The 13,910-nt window shown below is 33.6% G+C and overlaps 1 protein-coding gene across 1 annotated transcript; it reads left to right on the plus strand.

Moving 5' to 3' along the window:
- The first annotated feature begins 467 nt into the window (after positions 1-467).
- LOC132051155 (uncharacterized) lies at positions 468-11,017 on the plus strand. The gene is made up of 15 exons (XM_059442424.1): positions 468-588; positions 2,112-2,244; positions 2,365-2,476; positions 2,567-2,674; positions 5,158-5,262; positions 5,510-5,593; positions 5,683-5,798; positions 6,435-6,536; positions 6,654-6,767; positions 7,133-7,189; positions 7,776-7,842; positions 7,960-8,013; positions 8,213-8,287; positions 10,324-10,359; positions 10,675-11,017. Exons 2-15 carry the CDS (start codon positions 2,225-2,227, stop codon positions 10,771-10,773), a joined length of 1,149 nt encoding a protein of 382 aa, XP_059298407.1. The 5' UTR covers positions 468-588; positions 2,112-2,224; the 3' UTR covers positions 10,774-11,017.
- Positions 11,018-13,910: the final 2,893 nt, after the last annotated feature.

Here is a 13,910-nt window from a genome sequence, read left to right on the forward strand (position 1 = left end):
AAAAGATGAGTGGATGAAAGCAATGAACGAAAAATTAGAGTTCATGAGAAGCTGGGATCTGATTGACCCTCCTTCTGGGCGTAGAGCTTTTGGGAACAAATGAGTTCTTAAAGTTAAACACAAAACGGACAGTTCAATAGAAAGATATTGCTAATCCATCGCTAAATAGAATTAGCAATGCATTCTATTGTTTAACTACTAATTAAATTTATCCATCGACAATTTTTTTTTTCCCCTAGTAATGCAAGTTTTGAGGGTTTTAGTATTGGACAAACATGCGACGTGCATAAGTTGACACGTGCATGACACGTGAAAAGCAATTATTAATTTAGATCCCTTCACAGGGGTTTTAAATGCGGGATATTACAGTGTAGGGGGAAACGTGTTCACCCTATAGTTTAAGTATGAAATTAGCAAAATAGTGAATTGTTTAGGGGGGTTTGAATGTATTTTCCATGATATTTATGTGGCATGTAAGTTCCATGATGGCAAGAAATTTACGTAGTTTTAGTTTCAAAGGTTTAACATTTCAAAAGACCAATTGTCTATAATATACCGATCTCATCTGAAAACATTCAGTGAAAAACTGTAAGTTTATCAACAGTCTAAGCTTTCTTAATTCATCTACTGTTGAAATTGCAATCTTTTTTACCTACCTAGTTTTGCATGCTTTCTACGTTTTACGTTGTTATATTTTAACAGTTTTTTAAATGATGTTCAATTCAATTATGGTTTTCTCAGAACATAGGATTGATCATATTATGTTGAGTCTGACTCATAGTGGTCATTTATCAAAGAATGACTATGGTTGTCAAGATTTACCGTCTTTTTTAAAATAAAAGCATGTTTGAACAATCAATTTTCATATTGAATCCGACCAGTGTAGATGTTCAAGATACTGTATAATTAATCATTTTCTTGGAATTTAGAGTAGAGGGTTTTTTTCTGATTATTTTTCAAATTTTCTGACTTGAATTTTTCTCTGATCCCAAAATATAGTTGTTTTGGCAAATGAATTTGTTCAATTACTTTTTGGGAATTTGGAAAAACAAGAAGCATATATGTTACTTTGTTTACCAAATTAATCCTTATTGCTTCAATTAGTGGAGTGTCAATCAAGTGAGATCTTTAAGAGAGATGAAGGGTATTACTTTAGACAAATGGTTTAATGAATAAGGCTATCTGACATTTTCTTTTCATTTTTGTCAAAAAGAAAATTTAAAAAATTATTTATTATACATTAGTTTAGTTTTTGAAGATGAGTTTTTCAAATTTGAAAATCAGTAATATCCAAACACAACTTCAATTTTCAAATACCATTTTTCAACTTCGACTTCAAAAACTCTTTTTTTCAAGTTTCGATCAAATTTATATCCATACGCCTAGTAAATGTTCTTCTTAAGGGGGAGCAAAAATACTAAAATTCAAATAATATGGACAGCATGTAGTAATATTTTTTTATCTGTTTGTGTAGAAATTAGGACGAAAATCCTAACTTGAAGTTACATTATATCTGGTGTTCGATAGAAGTCTCTTTAGTATGGGTAGAAACTTGTACAGTAATGTAGGAGAAGTGTGAAATTTAGAGAGCTCTAGTCTTAAAAGATTCTTGAGTTGACATGAAATGAGCCCAAATAGAGCAAAATGATTCATATAGCCGACTTCAACTAGTTTCGGATTGAGAAGTAGAATTAGTTGATTTGGATGATCCAATATTGTAACTTGTGGTTAAATATTCTGCTTGGCTCACATTTTAATTTCACGTCATTTTGAATCTTAGAAAGTTTGGCTCACCTAGCGATAAGACTTTCTTTCTTCTTTCTTCCCGAAATTTTCTCTAATGGAGCTTAAGAATTGTTTAATGGTTTCTCATGGAGGCCTTCTTCAGTGAATTGGATTGCGAAACATAATATTTAGACTTTTCTCATTTTAATACTCAATAATTTAGATTCTGTAACACTAGACGTTCTCTATATTTTTTTGCCAACGTACAAATCTCTAAACAACACTAAAAAGACTCTTAACAAAGCTGGGACATAGTGTAAACATTAATCTCAACTAGTTGGCATTGCCTACGTGGATTTATCGCCTTGACTTTGCTCTATTGATAGTATGTGGAGATAAAGATTGGGTGAAGACGTGAAGAAAGTGGAGGATGCTGAGGATGCTCAAGGAATTTGTTTATGGTTAGTGGTAACCTTTGGATTGAGAAACTTTTATCACAATGGGAACCTTGTACCGCAGGTTTGTGGACAATACTTATACTGGAGTCAATCTCACTATGAATTTTGGTTCTGAAATCAAGCTTGAGGTCGATGAATCTATCTTAGTATTACCTTGTTTTGTTTCTTTATTCTGATTCAGTGGGGCTTTTAGAAGATCCAACGATAGAGCCAGACTTGTTATAACGACAATGATGGGAATGGTTCTTGGATATTTTATTGGCATTTCATCTCCATATGTTTCTTTAACAAAGGTAAGGTTGCCCAATCTTTCCGTATCTGCTCAGATGTTGATTAAGAAATTTTATCATTCATTGTAAAAAAAAAATTGGTGTCTTTTGCAGATTACTTTACCTTCAAATCTTATATCATCTCTTGATGTAGCCTTTGGTGATGACCATCGTAGACCTTCTATTGAACGCTTTTTTCCAGAGAATCTTGTAACTCCACAGGTATTTATTTCAGTTGCATACTCTATTCTTACCTTCAGCTCCACTTATTGATTTACTTGTATAATCATCTGATCGAGTCTTGTTACTCCAGTAACAAGCAAATGGTGTTAATTTGGCCAATAAAATCATGCAAAAATCTTTGAATCTGCAACTTTCAACCTTATGGTGTTGAATATTGAACACTTTTAAACTCCAAATGAACAAAATCAGAAAGACAAATGGGTCGATTGTGCTGTTACTACTTCTTAACTGTATGTCCTTTGTTCTGCAAAATAAAATTTTGAAAAGAAAAAAAAAATGTATGTCTAACATTATGTTGATAAACATATATATTTTTGAAAATTATCTGCTTTAGTACCTTTTCATTTTCATCCATATTCTTCTGTTTTAAATATAATGGAAGTCATTATTTCCTGCATTTGCAGAATGTCCTTATCTGGTGTCTAGATAAAATGTTGTATTTTGTGCTGTTCTCGTGCCTAGAAGATGCACAGATATATTTTCTTGGGTCACTAAATTTTTTTATGTGTTTTGCAAATTGGCTGTTTTCATTTAGGCCATTCTGCTCATGTTTTGTAATTATAGTTTGTTGTCTGTGATCAAAGTTGGTAAGTTTTGAGACAAATCTTGGTAAAATGAATGTAAGGGTAGGTGAATCAAACCTTTCTGGATTAATTATTCTAAAGAAAAGATGTGATGTTAGGGGTGCTGCAAAAGTTTATTATAGAACTTATCCTCAACAATGTTAAAAATAACAAATTTATCTACTGTTGAGTATTCATATGCTTACCAATAAGGTCTTAACATAGCAGTTAAATTATGCCCTGTCTGGATTAATCTTTTTCTTGAAGTTCCTGAGAGAACCAGTGGTTTCACATAACTTTTATTTTCAACATGATTAGTTTGGAGGTTGAAAACAATTGGCATCATATAAAAGTTGCAGATCGGAAACTACTTCCTAGAGAAGACTTTCCTTGCCTATCTCAGCTTGAGTAGTGGGCAAATAAAAAGCGAGAAACATTCCCATTATCAGAGCCCAGTCAATTTTGTAGTGTAATTTTCGTATAGGATTTGATATTATCTTCTTTCAGCTTGTACTTGACTGCCGGGTGAAGAACCGTGCCAATGGCTTTTGGATGTTCTCACCTGTTGTAACTTCCTTTACTGCAATAGTTTCAATGTTCAGAGACATATATGCAAGCGAATTCTTCATTGTAAAAAAAATTGTAAGAGAACTAGTTGTGAGCATTTTAAATGGTTAAAGCCTGCTTTTATGGCAGCTGATGGATCTGAAAAGTTGAGTTTCTTATAGTTATTCAGTCTCCATTTTCCTGCGGTCTAGATGATATCGATATAGAGGTTAAAAAGTTCATTAGGGAGTTTAGGGTAGTATGACTAATGAATCGTTTTAATGTTATATTAAGGTGTGGAAATATGTCAAATTAGTGAAGAAAATTATCTTGGTGTCGACATATAAGAAGAAGGATATATTAAAAGCTAAGGGAGCCACCGCTGTTTAATATCATAAGCCGTATAAATGTGGAGACATTACAAGGTGTGATAGAGAATCAATTTGAGTTCATGTCTAGTAAATAGTGAAGGAGGTTATATTTCGGCAAAAAAGATTGATATAATTTATAAAAAGAGGAAGAAAGTTCTCAACAACTCATTGAAGTAGATAATCATATGATAAAGTAAACGAATTTATAAATTCCATAAAATATATGTATGAAGAAGCGATCACAACGTTGAAGGAAACACAGAGTTCCCTATAGTAGTAGGTTTACTCCTTGGAGCTGCCTAGGAGTTATGATATGGATTTTTTCCACCAATTGGGGCTCTCACTCGTACTTACTTTTCTTTAGTCATAGATGAGCTAACCAATAATAAACAAAATGTGGTTCCATGGTGCATGCTATTTGCAGATAACATTATTTAAATTAATGAGACTAGTTGGTGAGTCAAGTAAAAATCGGAACTATGAAGAACACTGGAGCGAGTTAGAATTTAGGATAAAAGTAAGTAGACAGATTACATGCATTGTAAGTTTAGCCTCATAAAACAATGAAGGTGATATGATATTAGCTGGATTATGCCGGATAAATTCAAACATTTCAAATATCCAGATTTGTTTTTCAAGAAAATGGCATGACTTATGAAGATGTAAAATATGGGGGTAAAGAAAGATGGTTGAAATGAACTAATGAAGGAGTGCTATATCAAGAAAATACTAGCAAAGCCAAGTTCTATAGAATGATTGTGAAACTAGCAATGTTATATGAACGTAAAAAACTCTTAACATGTTTATGTATGAAGTAGAAATACAAATCGGAAGATGCTTGGAGAAATAAGAGAAACTTAAGGATACACTTGTTGATTACATGATTATTTTGCAGACGTAAGGAGATTGAGATATCTTTTGACTGCCATGATAAACTTGATATCAGAGTATCTCTAAACTGTTAATCCGTTTCATTTTCTAGATATATGTTCCGACAAATCCTCGTGGTGCAGAGACATTACCACCAAGGATTGTGGTCCCTGAATCAGATTTTTACTTGAGAAGGTTGTGGGGTGAACCAAGTCAGGTATGACACAGATATATTAATAATCATTTGTTAACTCTAATAAAAATAAAAATAAATGAAAAGGATTGTCTGCTCATTGTTTAGTGTATGATACCTGCGATTGACACTTATGAAACAAAAAATGAATACTTCCACAGAAAGTACAAGCATGTAGGTTGTCATAAAATTTCCCACATTTATTTTTGTGCTTTGCTTCCTGGTATTTTATTTAGGTGCATTTATCTTACAAATTTTGTGAAATTATAAGGATCTGAGAAAGAAACCAAAGTACTTGGTGACATTTACTGTTGGTTGGAACCAAAAGGACAACATTGATGCAGCTGTTAAAAAGGTAACAACAATGAAGCCATATCATTACTACTTTAGCTCTTTTACTTAACAATGCATTCCATGTAGTCTTATTTCCTATGTCTTAATTAGTTTTCAGAAGATTTTCAAATTTTGCTTTTTCATTATGACGGTCGAACGAGTGAGTGGGATGAGTTTGAGTGGTCCAAGAGGGCAGTTCACATCAGTGTTAGGAAGCAGACTAAATGGTAAGACTCTAAATTTACCTATCAGTTTTGGGATTTCTAAGTCTTTATCTATCTGATGCAACAAACAAAGAATAATGTATTGAGAGAATTTTGTTCTATTCAAGCAGCAGCCTCTTTTAACTAGCATATTTGGTTCCATTTATTTTGTCCCACACTAAGCTGATAATAGCTCGTGTTCATATCAAAAAAATCAAAAATTATAAGCAACTTATGCCAATCCAAACGGGCTCTAAGTCTTTATCTATCTGATGCAACAAACAAAGAATAATGTATTGAGAGAACTTTTTTCTGAAAAGCATTTTTTAAAAAGTTCCATTTTTTTGGAGAGTAATATAGATTATAGTGTTTAAGCTTAAAATCAATTTATTTAGAAAAACATTTTCCGAAGAATTTGAAAGTAACAGTGGTTTAAATTTTGTGCTTGGCCAATGTTTGAAAAGTGCTTTTGAGGAAAAACTATTCTTTTAGCTTCTGAAAAATAGTTTTTGCTACTTCTATTTTTCTCTAAAAGCTTGGCCAAACACATCAACTTTCTAAAATAAGCACTTGTTGAGAAAAATAAGCACCTTTGACTTCCCAAAAGCTTAGCCAAACGGGCTATTAGTCTAATATTGGTCTTTCTCTTGCCTTTATTAGGTGGTATGCAAAGAGATTTCTACATCCTGATGTAGTAGCTGCCTATGATTACGTATTTATATGGGATGAAGATCTTGGAGTTGAGAACTTCAATGGAGAGAAGTAAGAGCTATTCCCTGGATGTTTTAGTTGGTTTCTCATTTTCAAAAGTGAAAGTATCCGTGTTTTCTCGTATATATGTGTTGTTTCAGACTAATCTTGGCCGCGTGAGTATGCCAGGTATATCAGACTAGTTAAACGACATGGTCTTGAGATTTCTCAGCCTGGTCTTGAACCAAATAGTGGACTGACTTGGCAGATGACTAAGAGGAGGGATGATAGAGAAGTTCACAAGTAAGTCCATTCCATTGATCCTTCCTCCGTCTCAAATTTACCTTATTTTCACTTAATTGGGATGGAAATCTGTATAAATTAGCTTATATTCATCCACGTGTAAATCTTTTGAGATAATTACAGTCCAATACCTTTTGATAATCTAATTTACAAAATAGCTAGCAAATGTATTTGTTCTTTAAGTATAGATATACATATAATACACATATTGTATACATAGATGTACATATAATATACGTATGTATACATATGATATACATAATCAGTGTATATGTTTTGTATATTTTGGCTAGCGCCATAATTAATTTCTGCCGACAGGCCAAAAAGAAAAAATTCCTAAAATTTTTGTGTGGATTTATTAACAGGAATACTGACGAGAGACCAGGCTGGTGCAGTAATCCACGTTTGCCTCCTTGTGCAGCGTACTCTCTCTCTCTCTCTCTCTCCATATATATATACACATTTTCTTCGCTCTATATGTCTCTCTTACTCATCTACAAATTGGGTATGAGTTAAACCCACCTACCTCCACAAGTATGCACAGTAATGTTTAGAAACAGTTAGCTCGTTCACCCCTTCTTGGGGGTTGAACTTTGCCAATCCCTCTGTGCCAATTTTATGTGGCATACTTTCCTTTTTAGTCGGTCCCAGAAAGAATGACACTTTTATATATTTAGTAACAATTGAACTTTAAACTTCTCATTTTACCCTTAATGAGATGATTTATAGCTACACAAATATCTGGCTTATTTTAGATCACAAGTTTCAAAAGTCTTTCTTTCTTTATTAAGCTCCCTGCTTACTCAGAGACCGCCACATAAACTGGAACAGAGGGAGTATTTCTTTTTTCTGAGTGAATTCACACATGTTTAGAAGAGACCATCTGTTTAGCCATATTGACTCCAAACCAAAGCTTGAGTATCTTGATCAAACTGAAGCAGTAGTCTCAATGAGCCTTCCATGTTCTTTATAGGATTTATAGTACATTTGATCTAATTTCTTGTTCAGCTTTGTCGAAATAATGGCTCCTGTGTTCTCTCGAGAAGCATGGCGATGTGTTTGGCATATGATTCAGGTAGTTATTACTCATTAGTCCTTATAATCCATTCAAGATGAAATTGCCCTAATCATGAGTGTCTTCTACTATTTCATACGCTATTTATACTAATATTTGTACTTGATTTGATTATAGAATGATTTGGTGCACGGATGGGGATTGGATTTCGCATTGAGAAGATGTGTAGAGGTTATTATTTCCTAGTTCCTCTAGATAAATTTTTTAGTTGTATTGGAATGGTGGAAGAAGACTGCTGTGGTAAAAGGAGAGCTGCACCACTGATAAACTAGATACAATAGGGAACTTGGAAAATCATCGTCTTACTTAGACTTATTCGAGATATGTTGGAATCAAAGTCTTAAATTTATTTTTTGCATGGTTTGTGCAGCCTGCTCATGAAAAAATTGGCGTTGTTGATTCGCAGTGGATTGAACATCAATTTGTTCCTTCTCTTGGGAATCAGGTCAGTCAATGTTCATTGGCAGAAAGCTACATTACTTATAAAGTACTACTAATTATTGTTAATGTTGGGAATTCCCATTATAGAAATGTATATCTAAAAGTACAGAATTGTCAACCAATCTCACCTAGTCATTACTGCTAACTTGAAATTCATGGTTGCACCAAAAATTCGCCAAAAACAAGAACGTCCCCTTATTTTCTACAAAGAGTTTTCCATCCTTTCAAAGGCTCTCCTGTTCCTTTCCCTCCAGAATGAAGTTTTTTTTACTGGCATGCCAAGACTAGCTGGTTTGTCAATAATCTTCCTAATGTTTTTAAGAAACCACTCGCATCCCAGTACACTGAAGTTTCTGAATCTTACCCATCTTATGAGAACTCAAATCCATGAATGACGACGGATTTGCCTACTTGGCCCACCAATTTCATACTCCGATGTGATTTCTTCTGCCAGCCACCTGATCCTAAAATATGTAAATATTGAAAGCAATCACCTGGAATTTCCCAAGTGCTTGAGATAATAATGATCAAACTTTTTGTTAGTTGTAGCAGTTGAACACATGAGGACTAGTGTTACGGCAAGTGTTGTGTAATACCACCAAAACTTATAGCGCATTTGGTATGAAGGAAAATGTTTTTTAATTTTCTCATGTTTGGTTGCACTAAATTCTTGAGAAAAATGCTTTCTTAAGGAAAATATTTTCTTTTAATTAGTGCAAAATGACTTCCCTGTTGACCGAAGGGAAGTCATTTTCTGGATAAAAGATGGGAAGCGCTAGACACCCTGTGTTTTTCAAACCTAAAATATTTCAACTGGAGCGCGCTGGCAATGCAACCCTGCCATCAAGGGCATGATGGGATGGTACAGGACATGACTTCATTTGATTTATTTGCCGGAAAATGTTTTTCAGTTGACCAACCAAACATGAGAAAGTAAGTAAGAAAACAACCTATTTTCTAGGAAAGCATTTCCTTCTTACCAAACACATCCTCAATGGATGTTTTTGATCGAGAGATAGGAAAGAACACCGTGCGACGACAGCAAAAAGGGGAGAAAAGAGGAAGGACGAAAAAGGGAGAATATTATTATTGTTTGGAATCATTAGGAGAAAAACAAAGAAATGAGTTTTTCTTATGGTTACAAAATGTTTCATCAGATGTGGTGTCCTTCCCTCTGATTCTACCCACTTTTTGATGGAAAGAGCATGTGTTTCATCCTTATTCCTCCCTTTGTCTCCCTGCTAAAAATTTGTGCATAGTAAAAAAGCCTTATCTCCTATTCCTCTCCTTTCATTTATCTTCATTCTTACCATAAGAAGCATCTGTAGACACGGGTGAGCCATAGAATTTCTCATTTCAAAGTTCAAACACAAGGTACTTAATAGATCGAATGTACTTATTTGATATTATAGAATGATTTTGCTGTATCCAGACTAATACCATTCCAAGCCAAGAATCTTATCCTATGATTTTTTTCTTGTTTTTATTTGATAATTGTACAAGTTGTGAACGATCACTTAAAGCATCATCTAAAGAATATCAAGAGGAAGACCTGACATTTTTGTTTTCCTTTTGTTGAACTCCGGGAAAGATGACCTGATCTTGTATTAATTTCTCTTCTGGAGGAGAAGAGAAAAAGCTGCTTCTTCCCAATATGACCAGTGGCGGATGTAGAGTACGGCTTACAGGTTCACTGGAACACAGTAGCTTTTGCTCATACCCTGGATATATAATAAGAAATCGACTAAATATTTGACTATGAACCCATTAATTATTGCATATTATTAATTTGATGTCGCAGTATGAACCCATAAACTTCAAATTCTGGATCCACTTCTGACTATGACCACAAAGATCCAGAGAATTATTTGTGTTATTATAACAATATCATCCTTCTTTGTATGGGGTACCAAACTAGCTCATTCTTTTTAATCAGTTACCAAACTAGCTCATATATTACTTGATTACAGATATATCCTGCTTGAGTTATTCTTTAATCATTAATTCTTGGTCATGTCCTTTGCTTCTTTTGGATCACAGGGTGAGACTGAGAATGGGAAAGCTCCTTGGGAAGGGGTAAGCATGTCCATGCATTTCCTGAAATTTATATTGGCAACTATATATCATACTCCCTCCCGTCTTTTCCATATGTCGTTTAAAGTTAATTGGCACACTCATTATTTTGATAACGTTAATCGTATTTGTCTAATTTTACCCTTATCTCTTCTATAAATGATTAATTAATGACTATATATATGCGTTTTTGGAGTAATAAACGTGGAGTTGAAAACAGATCTCCGGCTAAAATAAAGATAAAAGGCATCCGTAGGAGTACCCTTTTTTCTTTTCTTGGTTATTGTAGGCTAAAGTGAATGAAATTCTTTATTGTAGGTAAGAGAGAGGTGTACAAATGAGTGGGCTATGTTCCAAGATCGTTTAGCCAATGCTGATGAATCTTATTTTGTCCAGCATGGAAAGAGTAGAGTATAACACTCCTCCAACTGCTTGAATGTTATTTTCCCCCTTTTTTAATGCTTTTTTTGGAATTGGATGTCTAATTCTTTTTACCACATTTTTTTACTTAATTAAGTTCTTTTTTTCTAGTTCTAGTAGAGTAGCCATATGGTCTGCAACTAGTGGATACTAAACATTCAGATATTAGAGGCGTCTATTGTACATAGATGATAGTATTTAAGATTTTGTCAAAGATTTGCACTTTGCTATCCATTTCAACTAAATTTCATTTTGGAGGGGCTGCAGAACCAGTGTTGAATGGCGTTTGCTCAGCTATTAGGAACACTGCCTTATGGGACTCCGTCAGAGTGCAAGCTAGTGATGCTTTCGGTTAAGTTGGTAACTCTTTCGGTTACTAGACTTTTATCATCAAACATATCTAGTAATTCCCTATTCATGCCTGCTAAATCTCATGATTTCGCGGATAAAATTCGATGAGATTTACACAACTCGATAGATTGATATTAGGAGTCCATACCTTAAATTTGGGTTTGAAAGTCCACCCTTCCCAGATCCAAAAATCAGAGAGCTCCTTACTCAAAATATCAATTTTCTTCTTAAAAATGTTGTTGAAACTGACCTATTGACCACCTTTCAATTTTCATGGTCGCAAAGTATCCACACGTGACCGCATTGACCAGATTTTCTCCTCTTCACGATTGTGGTCCTCCATCTTGCGGTCTCGTAGTACAATCTTTCACCAGCAAAATCTGCAACATCAAAATGAGTTTCAATGGTGCCGAATCACCCCCGAACCCTCATGTCCTAATGCGAACCCTACCAACAAGTCAAAAACATAATAAAAACCTATGTGAATCTTCAAATCATACAACGACACGCTAATACTCAAAAAGAGGGGTCGATTTCTTAATTTAGCCTTCTAGAAACAAGATCGCGTTCCAAAAGCTTCTCGAACCCTTCAGGTCTCAACTCGGACCATCTTGTTAAGTCTCAAAAAGTACCAACAAACTATACAAAGCATCAAGCCATGAAATAAAGTACATATGCTTAAATGGGGGGTTTGGGTCGTTACAATTCATTAATTTGATTTATGCATTCGGAGCGGATAAATATTTACAGTATATACACTATATATCTACTCATACTTGATATCTTGTGGAACAATCAAATCCCTGTCCCGAATAAATTACTCTATTCGATATATTACAATTTTAATCGTCATCTAAGTACACTTCATGTAGATATAGTTGAAAAGCTAGGCTAAGGGTACTTCGTGCCTCTATTATAGCAATAAATGAATTTATTTATTTTTGTATTTTGAGAAATAAGAAGGAAATCACTAAGTGCATGTACTTTAGAATCTTTATTTCTCAAGTGGCAAACAACTTCAAATTAAATTTCCTAAACATTTTTCACTATACTTGTAGTTGAATAAAAGACCAAAAGGATACTTGAGAAAATGCATGCATAGATCAGGAATTCTTAATCTAAGCTTTTGAGACACCATTTTCCATTTTTACATAAATAAGGTGCATATTTGGAGTAAAATTAAAGTTTTATTTTCCCACCAAACACACTATATTGATCTCGTGGGGGTGCAAACGTTTGTTAGTTCTGGCAGGTGCATTGTCACATAAAGAAATATTCACTTCACCTTTCTGACTTCAATTTCAAGATGACTACTTTCTTTATCTCCCCATTAGGTGAGCCAGCAATATTTCATTGAAGAAAAACTCTAAACTATATCACTTTATTTATTTTTCAACGAATTAAAACCAGTGTTTGATTCATTAGGTTATAATGAACATAAAATTAATGCAAACCATGTGCTATATATTATGATTTATTAGGATATGTAATTTCAAGATTTGAAAACTCAAGTACATGAATAGTTGAAACTCAAAATTGGGAAAAACGAAACACATGTTCAATTTTAAAAATATATTCTTGCTTTGCTGTGAAATGATTGCTCCAAATTTTGTAGGATTAATTAGGGAATATTTGTTAACCTAAAGTCAGTCAAATGGCTTTGCTTATACTAGCCGTTAGCTACCATTCTGGAAATGATCATCATCCACTAGGCCTTGAAACCAACTACAACATAAGAGTTTAAGTTTTATACATCGCTAGTGTAAATAATTTTTTATATTATCAGATCATCTAAAGAATACCTACAGGTAAGTCAGTCTTAAAATGTGGGATTTGAAATCTTAAAAATAAGGTATGTTACATGTTATAACAAGTAAAGATAAGCCGATGGTATAAAAATTATTTACATTGTCAGTGTATTCATTAATACTTAGGATTTCAATTTTATACACTGACAGTGCAAATAATTTAACTTATTATAGCATGTTGTTACTGTAATTTTCATATTACCATATCAAGTTTATTATAAAGAGTTACATCGTAGGACGTTAGCCTAATTTAAGTGCACAGAACTTAAGTTCGCATTACTAATGTTGTTAGCCTCAACCACCCACCCCAGAAGTGTAAATAAAAGATAGCTTCATTGTTCTACATTCTCAAAACAAGTCTTTGAACTTCCCTCTCTCTCCACCTCAATCTCATAAGGAAAAACTCCTATTCATCTCTTTTAAGTTTTCTTGAAATTGACCTTTGTTTCTTGGAGCTGTTGGAGCCAATTGGTTTATTTTTATAGCCACCATTACTACCATTTTGGAGAGGTAAATCTTTTCATTTGTTTACAAGTTTCTTCATATATTCTTTTTTGTTTTTTTTTTTCCTTTTTCCCGGTTTTTGTTAGCTGATATTATTGGTGTTTTACATGTATATTTGCTTAGGGCTCCTCAGTCTCCAAGTTAATTATCCATACTTAAGGTAAACTGTGATCATAATCATCTCCATTGATATTCAAGTAGGCCATGAAAACATGAAAATACATTTTTGGTCTTACATACCAAAGTTTTTTTTTTCCAGATATCGTCAAGATTTAATATAGTATGCTAGTTTCGTGAATTAATGTCTCAATTGTGTTATCCTGTTAAACAAAAACAAAAAAACTGTGGATCCAACTATTCCAAGAAGAACATTTACGAATACAACTATACAACATCCATTAGACCTAGTACACAGAATATTTATCAGAAGGCATTTTTAGCCTAAGCTAGCTAGATCATCCTTTTTAAAAG

This window comes from Lycium ferocissimum, chromosome 3 (assembly GCF_029784015.1).
Source record: "Lycium ferocissimum isolate CSIRO_LF1 chromosome 3, AGI_CSIRO_Lferr_CH_V1, whole genome shotgun sequence".
In the NCBI taxonomy this organism is placed as follows: Eukaryota; Viridiplantae; Streptophyta; class Magnoliopsida; order Solanales; family Solanaceae; genus Lycium; species Lycium ferocissimum.